Source organism: Carlito syrichta, unplaced genomic scaffold (genome assembly GCF_000164805.1).
Source record: "Carlito syrichta isolate Samal-C Ts95f unplaced genomic scaffold, Tarsius_syrichta-2.0.1 Scaffold120582, whole genome shotgun sequence".
Lineage (NCBI taxonomy): Eukaryota > Metazoa > Chordata > Mammalia > Primates > Tarsiidae > Carlito > Carlito syrichta.
Genome location: NW_007064678.1, coordinates 7,859 through 24,226, shown reverse-complemented (window position 1 = coordinate 24,226; position 16,368 = coordinate 7,859). Strand labels below are relative to the sequence as shown.

The 16,368-nt window shown below is 63.7% G+C and overlaps 1 protein-coding gene across 1 annotated transcript in view; it reads left to right on the top strand.

Annotated features, from left to right (window-relative positions):
• MOB2 (MOB kinase activator 2) overlaps positions 1–16,368 on the top strand; it is a gene marked incomplete at its 3' end in the record, with an annotated part of 48,061 nt that extends 31,693 nt beyond the window's left edge. The window contains exons 4-11 of the mRNA XM_021707595.1: positions 195–312; positions 2,462–2,640; positions 2,783–2,874; positions 3,262–3,363; positions 8,527–8,687; positions 8,875–8,968; positions 15,598–15,722; positions 16,142–16,368. Coding sequence (XP_021563270.1) covers positions 195–312; positions 2,462–2,640; positions 2,783–2,874; positions 3,262–3,363; positions 8,527–8,687; positions 8,875–8,968; positions 15,598–15,722; positions 16,142–16,368 — 1,098 coding nt within the window. The remainder of the gene's footprint in view (positions 1–194; positions 313–2,461; positions 2,641–2,782; positions 2,875–3,261; positions 3,364–8,526; positions 8,688–8,874; positions 8,969–15,597; positions 15,723–16,141) is intronic.

Genomic DNA, 16,368 nt, shown 5'->3' with positions numbered 1-16,368 from the left:
GCTCAGGCCATCCACTCACCTCGGCCTCCCAAAGGCGCAGGATGACAGGCTGAGCCACCATCCATGGGTCCCATCCTGGGTTCTCCTGGAGCGCGCAGGTCCCGCATCCTCAGGGAGCCGATCTCCCCGCCCTGCGCCCGTGTTGCCTCGCTGCTCCCGTGGCCCTCTGGCGCCCTCTTCTGTCGTCTTCCCAGAGTGACGAGCCGCGCGGCTTTCTGCACTCAGAGGCCAGACTTGGAGATGCCAGGGTGAGCTCACGCGTGCCTCATGTGGACGCAGACATGTACGTGTCGATGGAGGCTTGGCGTGGAGGTGTGTGTTCACACATGCATCCCTGCTTGGACCGCAGCCTCTGATGTTCTCCAGTGAAGGACCCAGGCTCCTTGGAGAGCCAACTCATTCCAGGGCTGGGCAAGAAAAGTTCCAGATGCGCCTGGAGGGCCCTGCAGGGCCCACAAGCCGGACGGGCTCAGACAGAAAATGGGATGGGACCCGGCCAGCTGGAGGAGCCCCAGGGCCGAGGGCAGATGGTGCGACTCCCAGAGTCGAGGGGCGGCACCAAGCAGAGTGACCTGAACACCTCTGGCTCCACTCGATACAGATGGATGGATGGATAGTTGCATAAAAATAAGCCAGTGAGGGAGAGGAGGCAGGTGTCCCCCAGAGCTCCAGCACTCCTATAGACACGGGTTCCCCCCCTCCTGTGGCTGCATGTGGCGTGGGGACGGGACCGTGAGCGCAACTTCACAATTGACACAGACGGACGCGGCCCCAGCAGGAGGCTCAGGGGACACCAGCAGCGACAGGTCACGTGACGGTGTGTGTCCTCGATGTGCTGTGACAAGACTGGGCTTTCCTCCCCAGACTCACAGCCTCAGCCGGATCACAAGGAAAACCCCAAACGTGTTCTGGCAAGGGATGTCCGGCAGCAGCCCTGACCTGTCCTCTTCGGAGCTGTCCAGGTCACCAGAGGCAAGGAGGTGTGAGAGGCTGTCACAGCCTGGAGGAGCCCGAGGAGACAGGGCCACCCGATGTCATGTGGGATGCTGGAGGGGGCCGGGAGCAGAGAAAGGCAGTGGGGGAACCCAGGAACTCGGAGTCCCAACACTGACTCATCCAACGTGGGAAATGGAGCCTTGTGGCGGGCCCCGGCCGGGCAGGGGGCCGAGGGTGGGCTTGCCATGCAGGTTCTTCAGAAGCCTAAAAGCTTCTTACTGGGAAGCGACTCCCTATCCCCCACAGGGCTGCCACGGCCCCATGCCTATTTCCCTCTCGGCCGCCCCCCCAGCTTGCTCGCACTATCTGCTCCCGGCTTTCCCTGGGCCTGGCTTTGCCTGAGTGAAGTCTCTGCTGTTCCTTTCCAAGAGGATGGGGCCAGGCTGCGGGGCCTGCCCTGGGCCTCTGCGGCCGCGCTGGAGCCAGGCCTCACGGGCTCCCTTCTCTCTTGGACCTGCAGCTCCCTTGTCCCAAGGCCCCCTTTCAACCCGATGGTGGCCTGCTGGGATACCTGCGCCCCACATTCACACCCCTGAGTGTAGACACGCGAACCGCACCTCCACAGCCAGCGTGCTGCTCCCAGGACAGTCGTGCACACCACACAGCCACTCTGGCCCTCATGAGACCCACTGGCCCTGCCTGAAGCTTTGGGGACCTGTGCACCCGCCCTGCATCCTGGTTCTGCGTGCACGTCCCTGCCCCACCTGCCAGCCCCGGGTCCTGATGCTCCCCGACTGTCCCTGTTGCCATGTTCCCTCAGCACCACCCCAGCCCCGCCTGCCCAGATCCTGGTCTCTTGTAGCCGAGCCCGCCTGCGGCCCCCCCAGGCGCTGTGCCCTCCACCCCAGGCAGACTCTGTCCTCCTTCCCTGAGCCTCTGCATGGCCTCATCCGTCTAGGCCGTACCTCCCCGGGAGCCGGCAATTCCACGTCTTCTAGTCCCAACCCTGTGGTGCACAAGGCACTTCACTGGCCTGGCCCTGGCCCTCCCGCTGTCTCCCTTGGCCCTCCGAGTGTCCCCCCTGTTGGTGACCCTCCAGGGCACCCATGCATTCGATGGCCAAGTGCATGTGGTACCACGGGGCTGCAGGGACGCTTCTGCCAGGGCAGAGTGAGATCTGGTGAGTGCGTGGGGCGTGTCACGGTGTCTTGCCTCTCGCAGCTTCCCAGGGAGCAGCAGGCTCGTCTTCTGTGGAAAGAAGCCGGCTCTGCTTCTGTGGCTGCAGGACTGGCTGGAGGGGACAGGGCGCCAGCCCGGGACGGCCTCCTCTGCGCAGGGTCCTGGAGTGTGCAGAGCCGGGCCTGTGCCGCCTCCCGGGTCAGCGGCTCTGCGAGTGCGTGCGGGGATGGGACGGCCCCTGGCCCTGCGACGCTCTCTCCACAGAGGCAGCCGGGGAGATGTCCCTTGCTGTTCTCCAATGGCTCTGCCCCACACGCAGCGCTTGAGCCAGCGCTGGCACCTGCAGGCCTGCACACAGGCGGACGGGCTCTCGGGTCTGTGGCGGTGGTGGAGGTTCAGGGCACGCGCTCCTGTGCGGACGAGGCTTCTCGCCGGCAGGTCCGCGGCGAGTCTGGCGCCCAGCCGAGACTGATCCAGGCGAGGAGGTGGTCGCCCTCACAGCGTCCTGGCCTTCGGGATGAGCAGGTCTGCTGGAAGGCAGGCAGCACGCAGCCTTCTGCGCCCGTGGGGAAGTGCCCCACCGTTTCCACTCCCGCGGGGAAGCGCCACGCCTTTTTTGTCGGGCTCTGTGTGCTCAGGCCCTCGGCCAGCAGGCCCCCTGTTGCAGGGGCCTCAGTCCAGCGCCAGCTCAGGACCCCTGATCACCCCAGACACTGACCGTGGCCCTTACCTCTCCAAGGCCACTCAAGTGGCCCGGCAGTATGCTCGAGGCCCTGCCTGCTGGGTGGCCCTGCCTGCTGGGCTCTGCGAGGGGCCACCTGTGCTCAGAAGGGCTCCCCTGGGACGTGTCAGGGCCTTGGGGTGGGCCCGGTCTCTCTGATGGGCCCTTCCTGCAGGCTGGGGCCGGCCCATCCTTCCCTTACTGCCCCGCCCCCACTGGCACTGCGCCAGCCCGTGCCACTTTGCAAAGGCCCATTCGGACGCTCCCTTATTTAACCAGTCTGGCAGCCTCTACCTCTGCCAAGGGAGTGGCTGTCTCTGCCAGACGTCCCATCGGCCCGCAGCGAGGGTAGAGGGTGGGCTGTGGCGGCAGGCGCGTGCCCTCTCCCACATCCCCTCTGCCTCGGCACCCCACGTCATGCTCAGACACCGCGGCGGTCTCCCTGCAGATCAAGCTGTGAGCAGCCAGTCCCCCAGAGCAGGACTCCGCTGCAAGACTGCACTCTGGGCAGTCAGCCGCGTGCTCAGGTGAGCCCGCCAGCCTGGCCCAGGACTCGGTGGGAGCTTCTGCTGACCAGCCTGGCTGGTCTGGGTGGGAGGCAGTGGCGGGCGCCCGTGCGTGCGGGATGCCAGGGTGGGTGGCAGTGGTGGCTGTCTGCTGCCCTTGCTGGCAGGCTGGGTCTGGGGCGTTGCAGAGAGAGCTGCTCAGCCAGTGGCTCTGTGGGAGGGAGAAGGCTGCAGTGGGTGGGGCAGAAGCACGCGGCCCCTTGGGGTGGTCCCTGCTTTCTGGGGTGACCCCATCTCACCAGCACGGGAGCCCTGCCTTGTGCCCCCAGAGCCTGCTGGACAGGGTGCCGTGGCCGCCACAGCTGTGGCTGCCTGTGTCCTACCCGTGTGTGCGCCCTGGTGACCTGGAGTGCCCCACAGTCCTGGGGCCTGGCTGCATGCTGGTGGCCCGGAGGTGTTGCCGGAGGCCACTTCTGACCGTCTCTGGCCTCTTCTTTTGGACCTGCTGTGGCCGCCTGGCCTGTTGTGTGAGTGTGTGCGTATGGGTGAGCATGTGGATGTGAGGGGCGGGGACAAGGCGCGTAGTTCAAGTGCAGCAGCAGGGTCCTTGCCTGCGGCGGGCTCCCCAGCGGGGCTGCGAGTCCCGGAGCCTGGGCACACTGGCGGGAGTCGGGCCCCTGCCGTGGTCGTCCCTCCACACCTGCCCGAATTTGGAGCCAAGGCCGTGTTTTTTCCTCATGAGAACTCCCACTGTCCGTCGTCTCCGTGGCTCTGCGTTTTCAAAGCGGCAGTAGGTGGCTCCTGCCTTCGGGTCCCTCTCAGGTGGCACCCACACTTGGCGGGGCTCCTGGCGTGGGTTTCAGGCTGCCCAGCCTGCAGGTGTCCCTCCAGGCGGTTCTGGGAACGAGGGCAAGTGGGGGTGCCAGTGGGTTCACATCGGGAACCGTGACTGGCAGCAGTGATGTGTGAAGGACGGTGCACATGTGTGTGCGCGTGTGTGTGCATGTCTGAGGTTACATGTGGGGCAAGCGCCACAGAAGCTGGAGCAGGACTGACGGCCTGAGCCCACAGCTGCCAGGCCCCAGCCAGAGGGCCCCCCCAGGATGGGAAGGGGCTTGCCTGGAAGGGACGGTCTCTGCGGGAGGTGGGCGTGCCCCTCACACCCAGGCCACCTCGCTCTGTGTGGCCGTGTGGTCTAGGGTGTGGCCTCCCTCCTGCCCTCCTTCCTCTCCGGGCCTCCTTTGTAGGGAGCCGCTGGCTGGTGACAGCGAGCTTTGTCTGGGATGCTGCCCAGGGCACAGTAACCTGAGGAGACAGTGGCTCACTGTCCGCCCCAGTGTCCTGCAGCCGAAGCCTGTGGGCAGTGTGGGCCACGCCGAGACGGGTGGGCCACAGGGCCTTCCCAAAGCCCGGCCTCCGAGGCCCTGCGATGGACGGCATTAGGATGCAGTGTTAGGATTGGGGGTTCGAGCGCCATCTGAGCCCCCGGTGGCTGCCTGGGAAACGGGGGCACTGAGGCCCCAGGGTGCAGGCACGTGGCATGCGGCTGCTCCCCGCGTGTCTTGCCCTTGCTGTCAGTGACGGGGCTGGAGTCTGCAGAGCCCGGGCCACTCTCGGGGGAGGAGGTCCCGAGGGCCTGACTCCTGGGCTCCGGTGGGCCTGCCCTTGACGCCTGCCCTGACCAAGGCTTCTGTGGGCCTGGAGTGGGCCGGGCAGGGTCCCTGGGCCATGCCCTCCCAGGAGGCAGCGCACACCTGGCCCATCATCTTTGCCTCCCCCACGCCCTGGGGTAGCCACGACTCTCAGGCCTGGCTGGGGGACTGGGTTTCTGAGCCCCTCATAGCCGCCACACCCCACCCCGAGACAGCCTGGAGTGGGAGCCCACAGCCAGGGCCCAGCAGGGCCACCGCCTTGTCGGCTCCCTCCTCAAGCCCCCTGAGACCCCCCGGCAGCTTCCACATCGCGCTCGAGGCACTGACCCAGCTCCATGGAGTGGGCCCCTCCATTCCTCTGCCTCCAACTTCCTCTTTGTCCCAGGGGCTGCTTGAGCGGGGCCTCCTGCTGGCCACTGCCCCATCCTCGGGGCCTCCAGGCCTCTCAACTTCCTGTGACATGCCCGCGTGTCCGCCCTGTGTCCCATCTCGGGAGAACCATACTCGTCCTGGTATCTGCCTGAGGCCTGAGACGGCAGGGCTGGGATTGGGACCAGGGCTGCGGGGCTGGCAGGGCAAGCCAGGCTCAGAGAAAGGGCAGGTCCCAGGCCCTCACGCCTCGGGGTCCTGGTCCCCAGCGAGGGCTCAGCCCGCCCCCCTTCCTGCTCCCAGCACCTGCGTGTCTCATAGAGCCCAGTGGACCCTGCTTGCTGCCTTGGAGAGCACCAGCCATGCCCATTGTGGGTGCCACAGGATTTATCGTGTTCTAAGATCTGCAAGTTGCTTGTTACTCCTTAGAGGTCAGGGAATGCCTACTGGATGATGGTTGCAGTGGCTCATGGGTACTCATGCTGGGGCCAGGGGACATGGGGTCTCCGTACCTGGAAGCCTGTCCTGTGGACGTTGGGACAGGGTCTCCGTGCCTGGGAGCACCCACTGTGGGATGTGGGGGTGGCCGAGATGTCTGTTGGTGGTGAACTTGGGTGCCGTTGGGTGGATGTGTGGCACACAGTTGTGTTGCCCTTTTTTCTCGGGTGGAAGAGGGGCAAGGGGCTCCCAGCCCACTCCCCGGCCCCTCTGCCTGAGAGGCAGCTCAGCAGCTGGACAGGAGCAGGATGGGGTCTTCTGTGTGGGGACTGTGGTTCTGAAGTTTCTGGCAAGAGCCCAGCAGCGCCGACGCCTTTCTGAGTTGTCCCTCCACCCCCAGTGTTGCCTGTCCAGGTGGACGGCTGGGTGCTGGGGAAGCAGGGAGCACAGGTCATGGGTGCTGCAGCCAGGGTGGGAGTGTGGGACGTGCCAGGTTCCTGCAGGCCCAGGGAAGTGGCCAGGCCTGGCGCATGAGCAAGCAGGTACAGCCCACTGGACAGGCGTGGCGTCAGGAGCAGGTGGGGCTGGGGGGTGTGGGCAACAGGGACGAGGACTACCGCGGGGCCCAGCCCCTCCCACATGGATATGCCTGCCAGACAGGGCCAGCCACAGGGCCCACTGGTGGGACCCGGCGCAGCGCCAGGGTCTTTGTTCTGGAGGCTTTGTGCATGCACGTGCCAGCCCTCCGCTCACTTCCCAGGAGGGCCACGGCAGCTCTGCGGTGTGCGGAGGCCCAGCGCCACCCAGCCCCTTCTGTGCAGTCTCTTCGCACCCGCGACCACAGCTCGTACTGGTGGCAGGTGAGGCGTGCGGGCTCAGCAGCGTGCAGCCTGGCCACAGAGGCTGAGCGTGGGACCCCCGGGCCTGGGCCCAGAGCCTGCGTCAGAGCCGCGAGCCTAGGGTTTGCGCTCCCTGCCAGGCATGGTCGGGGGTGCCCGCGAGAACGGTGACAGCTGCCGCGTGGTTGAGGTGTGAGAGTCAGGCGACTCCCCCCAGCCGGGAGCCTGCCCTTAGGGGAAGGAGAGACTTGGGGGCGGGGCATAGGTGTGGCGGGCACTTGGGCCTCCCGAGGAAGTCTCTCCATCAGCACCCCATCCTTTTCAGGGCAGAGGCTGTGCCGTGTCATCCCTCACGCCACTGTCCGTTGTCCAGCCCGTGAGGAAGGCTGGAAGCTCATGATGGGGCCAGCAGGAACATTGTCCCAGAGTGCACCTCGCTCTGGGGCCCAGGCTGGCCCTGGGCGAGGGGGCAGCATGACGCTGGAGGAGAAACTTCGGGGGCTGGGGAGCTGCTGTGCCCAACCTGCTGGTTCAGGAAGGGCAGGCGCGGGCAGCTGGAGACTGAGGCACCAGCCCCGCATCCCAGAGCCGTGGCCAGAGCCTCAACCCCGACTCAGGGAAGCCGACTTTCCAGGAGCTTCCCCTGCTTGATCTCTTGGGATCGCTGGTGAAGGGCAGCCTGGGCCTGGAGGGCCCACGGTCCCCAGGTGTAGACAGGCCATCAGCAGAGGAGGCTTGACCTCACAGCGAGGCTGCGCCGGCAGCTTGTGTGATGGCTCATGTGGCCGCCCCAGTCGTCGGCTGGTGATGCAGCCCTTCAACTGCAGGCTGGGCTGGGCGGGCAGCCACATGGCAGTGTGCCCCACTGCAACCCAGATGGGCAGGTGGAGTGCGTATGGCTGGCCAGGAGGGACATGGCATGCCGGAGAGCACCAGTGGGAGGCACAGGCCCGCAGCCGGCATTCAGGGCCAGCCAGAATCACGAGGAGAGCCCACCCTGCAGTGGACCCCCAGGGCATGGCCCTGCAGAGGCTGTGGGGCTTGGGCACTTGTGCCAGGTCGCGGCTGTGGGGTGTGCAGAGAAGCTTGCATCTGGGCCTGTGCCTCCACCCTGTAGACCCATGCCTCACCCTCTGGAGAGTTTGCTCTCGGAGGGAGGCGGTCTGGGAGCCCCTGGCCGCCTGGGCCCTGTCCCGTGCCCTCAGCTCTGGCCCTCCCGCCCTGTCCCTGGAGGCTGAGCATTTGTTGCCTTTTAAGGGAAGGTCTGCCATGAGAAGCTGGGAGGGAGATATCTCCCTGGCATCTTTCCTTTCTCTTCCTCTTAAATGAGCCACTAACAACTTCTCAAAACAGGAGGCAGGAAAAGGAAACGGGGACAAGGTTAGGCTGCTGTAGGGACCTCACCCCGCCCCCACGCCGCCCCCTGGGCTGGTGAGAACGGGGCTGCGCAGAGCTCCTGGCCGGGCTGCCTCCCCACGCTGCCTCCTGGGGAGGTCGGGCCCGCCGTGCCCCGCAGGCCCCAGGGTATGCTCGTCAGGGCAGCCAGGGCAGCAGCCGGCCGGCTGGCTGGGAGGAGGCCGGGGGAGAGGGCTTGCTTCTGCTGCCTCCTGGTGCTGGATGGAAGCGGAGCCCAGGTCCCTCCCTGGCCCGAAGGAGGCTGTCGGGGAGGGTGGTCCTTGGCGTGGCCGGCCCAGGCACTCCAGCGTGGAAGGCGGTGCTGGGGGGCCGAGGCTTTCCTGTGGTGTCCCTGCCTGCGATGGGTCGAGAGTGCCTTGGCGGCTTGGGCGGCCCCTCTGCCCCTGCCCTTGTCACACACAGGGCCGCCCTGGGGGCCCATGTGGTCCGGGCCGGCCAGACGTGTGACCGTGCCGTCCCTCTCTCGGCAGGAAGTCTAAAGCGAAGCCCAACGGCAAGAGGCCGGCCGTGGAGGAGAAGAAGGCCTACCTGGAGCCGGAGCACGCCCGGTCCCGGATCGCCGACTTCGCCTTCAAGGAGCTGGTGGTGCTGCCCCGCGAAATTGACCTCCACGAGTGGCTGGCCAGCAACAGTGCGCATGGGCGGTGGGCGGTGGGCGGCCCCTTCCCCTCCCACAGGACCACCCGGGGCTGGTGCCCTGCGCTCCCACCGGCTGTCTGGGGAACGTGTGCCCCACAGACAGGCTGGCACGTGGGGGCGGGAAGCAGAGCGGGACAGGCCCCAGGGGTTCCCATCAGGCTCCTCCCCTTCCCTTCCAGCCACGACTTTCTTCCACCACATCAACCTGCAGTACAGCACAATCTCGGAGTTCTGCACAGGAGAGACGTGTCAGACGATGGCCGTGTGCAACACGTGAGTCCCTGCCCGGCGCCTCGTGGGGACTCGGGGCCGGTGGGGTGGGGCCAGTGGTGGCAGCCTGCTGCCCAGACTCCTGTCCCCTCTGCATTCTCACCTGGAAACCTGGGAGGACTCAGGATCAGCTCTCCTGCAGCGTCCTGTCCCTGAGAGGGCGATAGCCCAGCCGTGCGGGAGGTGCCAGGAGCCAGTGGGAGCCGATGGGCCGTGGCTAGGGCCGTGTTCCAGGGATGCCCAGCGTGGAGTCCAAGGCCCTGGAGCTTGAGCTTTCCCTACGGCCCCCCCTCCCATGAGTGCGCAGGGTGGGCCTGAGCAGCCGCCGCTGACCCCCTGCCCCACCGGCTCACTTCTGGGGCTGAGACACCTTCTCACGGCTCGCAGCAGCCTGGTGCTGGCAACTCCCTCCTGAAAACACATGCACACGCATTCCTCCATGGTGGGTGTCCTGGGGACCCAGCACCCCGATTGCTTTTGTGGGAAGGGTGCCACCGAGCTGGTGGCGGAAGCGACTGTGGCTGGCTGCAGGCAGGGGGCTGGGCCTGCGGGACTCAGCCCGGTGAGCGCGGCCGGAGGGGGTGGAAGCTGCTCCCTTCCTGATGTCCCCGTGCCATCAGGATGCTGCAGGCCAGGGACAGACACACACGTGTGAACATCTGTGTATGCACACCATCCTGAAAGTCACCTTGCCGACATACATGGCTTTCCGGGCTCCTGGCCCAGGACGCTGCGGTCCCAAGACAAGTCTGAGCTCTGCCATCGGCAGCCACCAGAGCCTCCACACAGGCTGGTGGCAGGCGTCCCCTGGGCATCAGCCCTGATGGGCCCCGCCCTCATGGCCCAAGGGGACAGACTTGGTGCTGGGTAACATGGGGTGTGTGCAGGTGACAGCTGGCACTCCACTCTCAGTGCCCTGGCAGGATCAGATGGTACAGCCCAGGGAGGTGGGCAGGTGCTGTGTAAGCTCCACGTGGGACCAGGGCAGTCTCGAGAGCCTTGTGGCTCCAAGGCTTAGCAGGATGCTGGCCAGCCAAGTGCTGTTTCAGCTTTCTGCAGAGGAGGCTGGGAACCCAGCACCATTCCCAGTTGCTCTGTGCCTGCGTGCTCTTGATACTGGGTCTGTCAGAGAGCGTTCTTCACGAGAGCAGGTCTGGTGTGAGCAGACCTGCTGGTAGACATTGGCCATGCCACGCACCCCTAGGAGGGCAAGGGCTGCCTCTGTGCTCCTCCCGGCTCCTGTCCGTGGCCCACTTCGTGGGGTCATTGTCGTGTCTGTGAACTAACATTGCGTGTGAGCCCTCAGAGAGACAGGGGGCTCGTGGAGGGCCTTGGGGCCGCACACCGTCCGCAAGACCAGCAGGTCGGCCTGGGTCGCGTGAGGCCCGCGGGCCACGGCCCGTCTGCATCCTGCCGGTGCCTGCAGGGCAGTGCTCACGGGCCGATGCCAGAATCCCAGCGGCAGAAGGAAGTGAGGATGGGGCCAGGAACACGCTGGGCAGGGACGGCTGGGAACTTTCCACTGGACACAGAGTCCACACGAGGCTAGCCCAAGGAAGCGTGTGTGGACACGTGCTGGCCAGACTGCTGAAAGCCGGGCGGAGAGGGAGACCTGGGCAGCCGGAGGAGTGTTCTCACGGGGATGCCAGGCGACCCAGTTTCCTGCCGAGGGGGCCAGAAGCCAGCGCCACACGTCTGTCGGTGTGGGGGAAGCGTGGTCACCCATGGGCCGCCTCCAGGAGCGTGCCTCAGGAGCAAGTTGGGGCCAGGCTCTGGAGACACACGCGGGAGCTCTTCACACAGGAGGCAGCGCCTCGGCGACCGAGGGCAGACTTCGTCCGCCCGGGTCAGACGGTGCGATGGGCACAAGACGGGAGGGCCTCATCCGGCAGGGTCCGGCACAGGCGGGTTCTCGGGCCACGAGGTGGGGGCACCTGCGCTTTGGTCGAGTGGAGTGTGGGGATTCCAAGGGGAGCAAGTCTGCATTCCCTTTGGAAGAGCTGTCTCAAGAGGGGCAGAGTCCCCAGGCGACGCATTAAAATGGAATACCAAAAAATGCAGCTTGACGAAAGCCGGAAAGAAGAAATTCTACAAGGAACGGAAAGCAGAGGGAGCAGAAGAAAGCCATGGTGGGGACCCTCGTCCAGATGGCCCCATCACTGTAGGAGGCAGGGGCATACCAGGGACTAGCAGGGAGCAGACAGCCATGGTGGGGACCCTCGTCCAGACGGCCCATCGGTGTGGGTGGCGTAAGCATACTGGGGACAAGGCGGGGTTCAGAAGAATGGACGTGTGAAATGAGTCTGCTGTGTGGTGTCACAAGGCATTCCCTGTCTTTGCTTGTGTGGGCTGCCAAGACAGAGACTGGGTGGCTTGTAGCAGCGGAACGGCATCCTCACACGTGGGGGGGCGGGAGATCTCCTGGGCCCCTGGGGAAGGACGCCAGGCCCTCCGGGGAACATGTCCCACAGGCCCCAAGACACGCGGCATGTGGTGCTACTCTGTGTGATGGAAGCGTGTGAGAAGCTGGAGGGAGGAAGGAGAGGGGCCCGGAGGTGCTGGCCAGGGGAAAGTGGAGGCAGCTGCCTTCGTGCCAAGGGGCGCTCAGCGCCAAGGAAGCCTCCAGGAATGAGCGGGAAAGAGCGTGTGACGGAAGGGCCCGTTCGTCAGGAGGAAGCTGTGGTGCTCGGTGTGGATGCTCCAAACAACAGACTCGAAATCAGGGACGCAACGGTAGGAATCTCCACGCTGGAAATCAGCACATCTCTGAATAATCCACGGGCCAGAGAAGGCTCAAGGGAAATTATTTCATTATTATTTTTTGAGTCAGAGTCTCACTCTGTCGCCCAGGCTGGAGTGCAGTGGCATGCTCATGGCCACCCCAGCGTCAACCTGCTGGGCTCCGGGGATCCTTCCGACTCAGCCTTCCAAGTAGCTGGAACTACTGGCGCATGCTACCATGCCCAGCTGATTTTTTTTTTGCATTGTAGAGACAAGGTCTCACCAAGTTGCCAGGGCGCGTCTCAAACCCATAGGCTCAGGCAGTCCACTCACCTCGGCCTCCCAAAGTGCTGGGATGACAGGCTGAGCCACCGAGCCCAGCTTCAAGGGAAATTAAAAACTACTCTAAACTGGTCACAACTGAAATCATAGCGTATCAGTTTGTGGGACGCAGCTACAGTAATGCTTGGGGAGGAATTTAAAGGACTAAATGCTTACTTTAGAAAAAGAAGAAAGATCTTAAATCAATAGTCTAAGCTTTCATCTTAAGAAACTAAGAAAAAGAGCAAAATATCCAGAGGTGCCGAGGTGGCCGAGGCCTGCTGTGAGGATGCACTCGTGGTCTGAGGTCCTGAAGGAGGAGGAGATCCCGGGGGCTTTGCTGACACACCTCGGACTGCAGACGGTGGCCACATTGCGTTTCAGTGCGCAGTTAAATGTGCAGGGGAGACACGAGCAGACACGTGTTCCGACTGATGGCACATTTCCTGCTAGGAGGCACCGGACCACTGGAAGGCCTCAGCCATGGGGAAGCGAGGACCCTGTGGCGTGAATTGTTCATCTCTTGCTGTGCTTGAGAAGCATGCCAGCAGGAGCAGACATTGCATGCACGGTGTATGTGGGCTCAGCGCTGCCCGCTGTGCTGGGTTCCCTGGGCACCTCAGCGTGCTGGTGTGGGAGTGTAGGGACGCAGTAGCTCCCCTTTCCCGCGGGGGTACCTTGTGGAACAAATTGGTCACCACACTCCCGGGGTCTGTGCCCTGGAAACTACAGAATGCCCCCCGCAGAATATCGAAGTCCTGCCTACAAGGGAGGCGTGCGTGCTGTATGCATCCGCTGGAAGACTCCCTGTGCTACGACGTCACTTCCCCCCAGACTGATCTGTGGATTCCATGTGGTCTCAGTCAAAATCCCTGCAGAGATTTGTAGTTGCGGATCAGCTCGGCCGAAAGCTTACAGGGGCTGGGTGCCGTGGCTCACACCAGTAATCCCAGCACTTTGGGAGGCCAGGGATTTGAGGCTGCCGTGAGCTGTGATCTTGCCACTCCAGCCCAGGTGACAGAGCAAGACTGTGTCTCTAGAAAATAGATTAAGACGCTTACGTGAAAGGGCATGGTGAATGAAATAGCCATAACAACTTGGAAAGAACAGTAAGTTGGAGGAATCTCACACTTCACAGACTGACTGTAAGACTGCGGTAACAAAGGCAGTGTGTGTGGGTGGGGGAGTGGACACAGGTCAGTGGGGCGGAGTGGAGTCCAGAGACGTGCCCACAGGCATGGCCCTTTGAGCGCTGAAAAGGATGAAGGAGCTGGGCTCGGTGGCTCAGCCTGTAATCCCGCACTTTGGGAGGCTGAGGTGAGTGGATTGCCTGAGTCCACGGGTTCGAGGCCTCGTCTCTATAATAAATCAAAAAATTAACCGGGTGTGGTAGCGCGTGCCTGTAGTTCCAGCTACCTGGAAGGCTGAGGCGGAAGGATCGCCGGAGCCCAGCAGGTCGAGAGTGTGGTGGCCGGGAGCGGCCACTGCACTCCAGTCTGGGCGACAGAGTGAGACTCCAACTCAAAAAAAAAAAAAAAGGATGAAGACATTCCAGGGAGAAAGGACATTCTGCTCGGCACACCGTGTGCAGAAGCAAAACATGGACCTAAACCTCACACCGTATGTGAAGAAGGTAAAGCTATGAAACATTTCAAAGAAATGCAGGACACATTCATGACCTGGCATCGGCAAAGAGTTCTTGGACTTGACCCCGAGGGTGCCATGCATTGATGAGGAATCAATAAACTGGACTTCATCAAAACGTGCAACGTTTGCTCTGAGAAAAGATACTTTTAAGAAAAAAAACAAAACTGCAAGCTGGGAGGGAAGACATTGGCGAACCACATACCCCACGAAGGCCCAGTGTCCAGTGTATGTAGAGTTCACACAACACGTCTGTAAGGAAACGGCGGTGCAGTCAGCCGTGGGCCAAGGACTTGAGCAGGCCGTTCCCTGGGGAGGACACAGTAGGGGGCGAATCTTGCACCCAGGACTGGACCCTGCCCAGAGAGCAGTGCCGAGGCACTGCTGCTCACACACCTGCAGAAGCCAGGGTGAGGCTGTGGCCAGCGCCGGGGTGTCTGCGGTACAGCCACCCCACGCATGCCTACTGTGCGACCCAGACTCCACCTGGGCATCCGCCCCGGAGAGTGTGCACACAGACCACAGCTCGATCTGTCATCGCCTCAGACTGGAAACACGTTGGGTGTTGCTTAGGAGCTGCGTGGCCCACTGCATCCCTCTTTGCGGTGACCGTGTCTTGCCTGTCGTGCACCGCAGTGCAGCTGGGTCCCAGAGGCCTGTGCCCAGTGACTCCTGCACTGCCCATTCCACATGCCTGCAGCATCCTACTGGTTGTGGCGGTTACTACGTGAATCTGTGCACAGGAAACGTTCATAGAATTGTATGCCAAGGATGGGGATTTTACCGTGTGGTCACTCAAAAGGAAAAGGCACAGCGGAGTCTTCTGTCTCCAGGACAACAGGACAGTCTGCAGCGGCCTCTGGCTGCTTTTCTCTCTGGAACCTGCGTTGTGGAACGGGCTTTTGGCATCTAGCCTCAGCTGCTGTCCAGGCGGCACATGCCTGTGGCCCGGCGCATGGGGTCAGCGTGTAGGTGTGGGGGTAGGCGCAGGAGCTGACATCAGGCTGTCCTGGCTGGATCCCGTGAACACAGGCCTCAGCCCGGCCTCGGGGGCCTGTCTCACGACACTGTGGTCTGGGGACCCCAGGGACAGCTGGGGGAGAGGGAGGACACACTGATCCTCTGGATAGCTCTCACGGGCAGGCGGGGCTTGGGGAGGGCATTTGGGTCGCCACGTGACCCTGGCCCCCATCAGCCTGTTCAACCCAGCAGCTGTCTGTGAGCACCCACAGAGGCCACAGCGCCAGGCACACCGAGGGGGCTTGGCTTCCAGTGGCGGGAGCAGGGCACAGCCTCAGGCTTGGGGCGCGACGAGGTCCCTCTGCTCCTAAGCACAGTGTAGAAACAGCGCATGCCCTTTAAAGCAGTCAAGCTCAGGCTGTGTGGGAGGGGAGGGGATCGAGATGACCTGTCCGTTTCTTTTTCTTTTTCTTTGAGTTGGAGTCTCACTCTGTCGCCCAGACTGGAGTGCCGTGGCCGCTCCTGGCCACCGCAGCCTCGACCTGCTGGGCTCCGGCGATCCTTTGCCTCAGCCTTCAAAGTAGCCAGAACTGCAGGCACGCGCTTCCACACCCGGCTACTTTTTGACTTATTGTAGAGACAAGGTCTTGCCAAGTTGTCCAGATGGGTCTCGAACCTGTGGGCTCAGGGAGTCCTCTCAACTCGGCCTCCCAAGTGCTGGGATTACAGGCTGAGCCATCCAACCTGGCCCTGACCTGTTTCTACACGTGTGTTCAGACGTGGTCCGCAGTGTGTTCTTTCCTGGGTGCAGGCAGACCCCTGGTCTGGCGCTGCAGATGGCCAGAGCGGCGTGTCTGCCTGGAAGGGGGACGCCTGGGTCCTCCCCGTCCCTGCTGCGGGCCTGGCCTTTGCCTTGAGGCCTGGCCTTCCCACAGGCCGGTGGGGTGCTCCAGGCAGGGTGCCCTGACGCGCCTCTGTCCCCACAGACAGTACTACTGGTATGACGAGAGGGGGAAGAAGGTCAAGTGCACAGCCCCGCAGTACGTCGACTTTGTCATGAGCTCCGTGCAGAAGCTGGTGACTGATGAGGACGTGTTCCCCACGAAATACGGTGCGTGTCCCTGGCCCACACCCCACACCAGGCGGGTGCCGTCCGCCCCGGACACTCTGGGCCCTCCCCGGCCTCTGCCGTTACTTCTGGGCCGCCTCCTTGCCAGGGTCCTGGGCCGGTGAGCACAGCTGAGCCTGTGTCCAGGCTTGGGCAGGCCTGCTGCCACTCACTGGCCAGTGCAGCTGCCTGTGCTGCCCGGCCGGGAGAGCCCTGAGCGTCCACCAGGGAGACACGGGCCCTCCCGCAGAGCCGGCGGCCACGGCTCGGGAGCCTAGGCCAAGTAGACGGGGCGGCGGGCAGGCGGAGGCAGCCTGTGGGCCTGAGGGTGGCTCCTCCAGGACTGGTGCGGTGGCGGCGGCAGGTGAGGCCGCCCCAGGCTCCGTGAGTGCCTGTGGCCCTGACGCTGTGGCCGCCCGCAGGCAGGGAATTCCCCAGCTCCTTCGAGTCCCTGGTGAAGAAGATCTGCAAGTTCCTGTTCCATGTGTTGGGCCACATCTACTGGTCCCACTTCAAGGAGACGCTGGCCCTGGAGCTGCACGGACACTTGAACACACTGTACGTCCACTTCATCCTCTTCGCCCGCGAGTTCAGCCTGCTCGACCCCAAAGAGACCGCCGTCATGGACGACCTCACCGAGGTGCTGTGC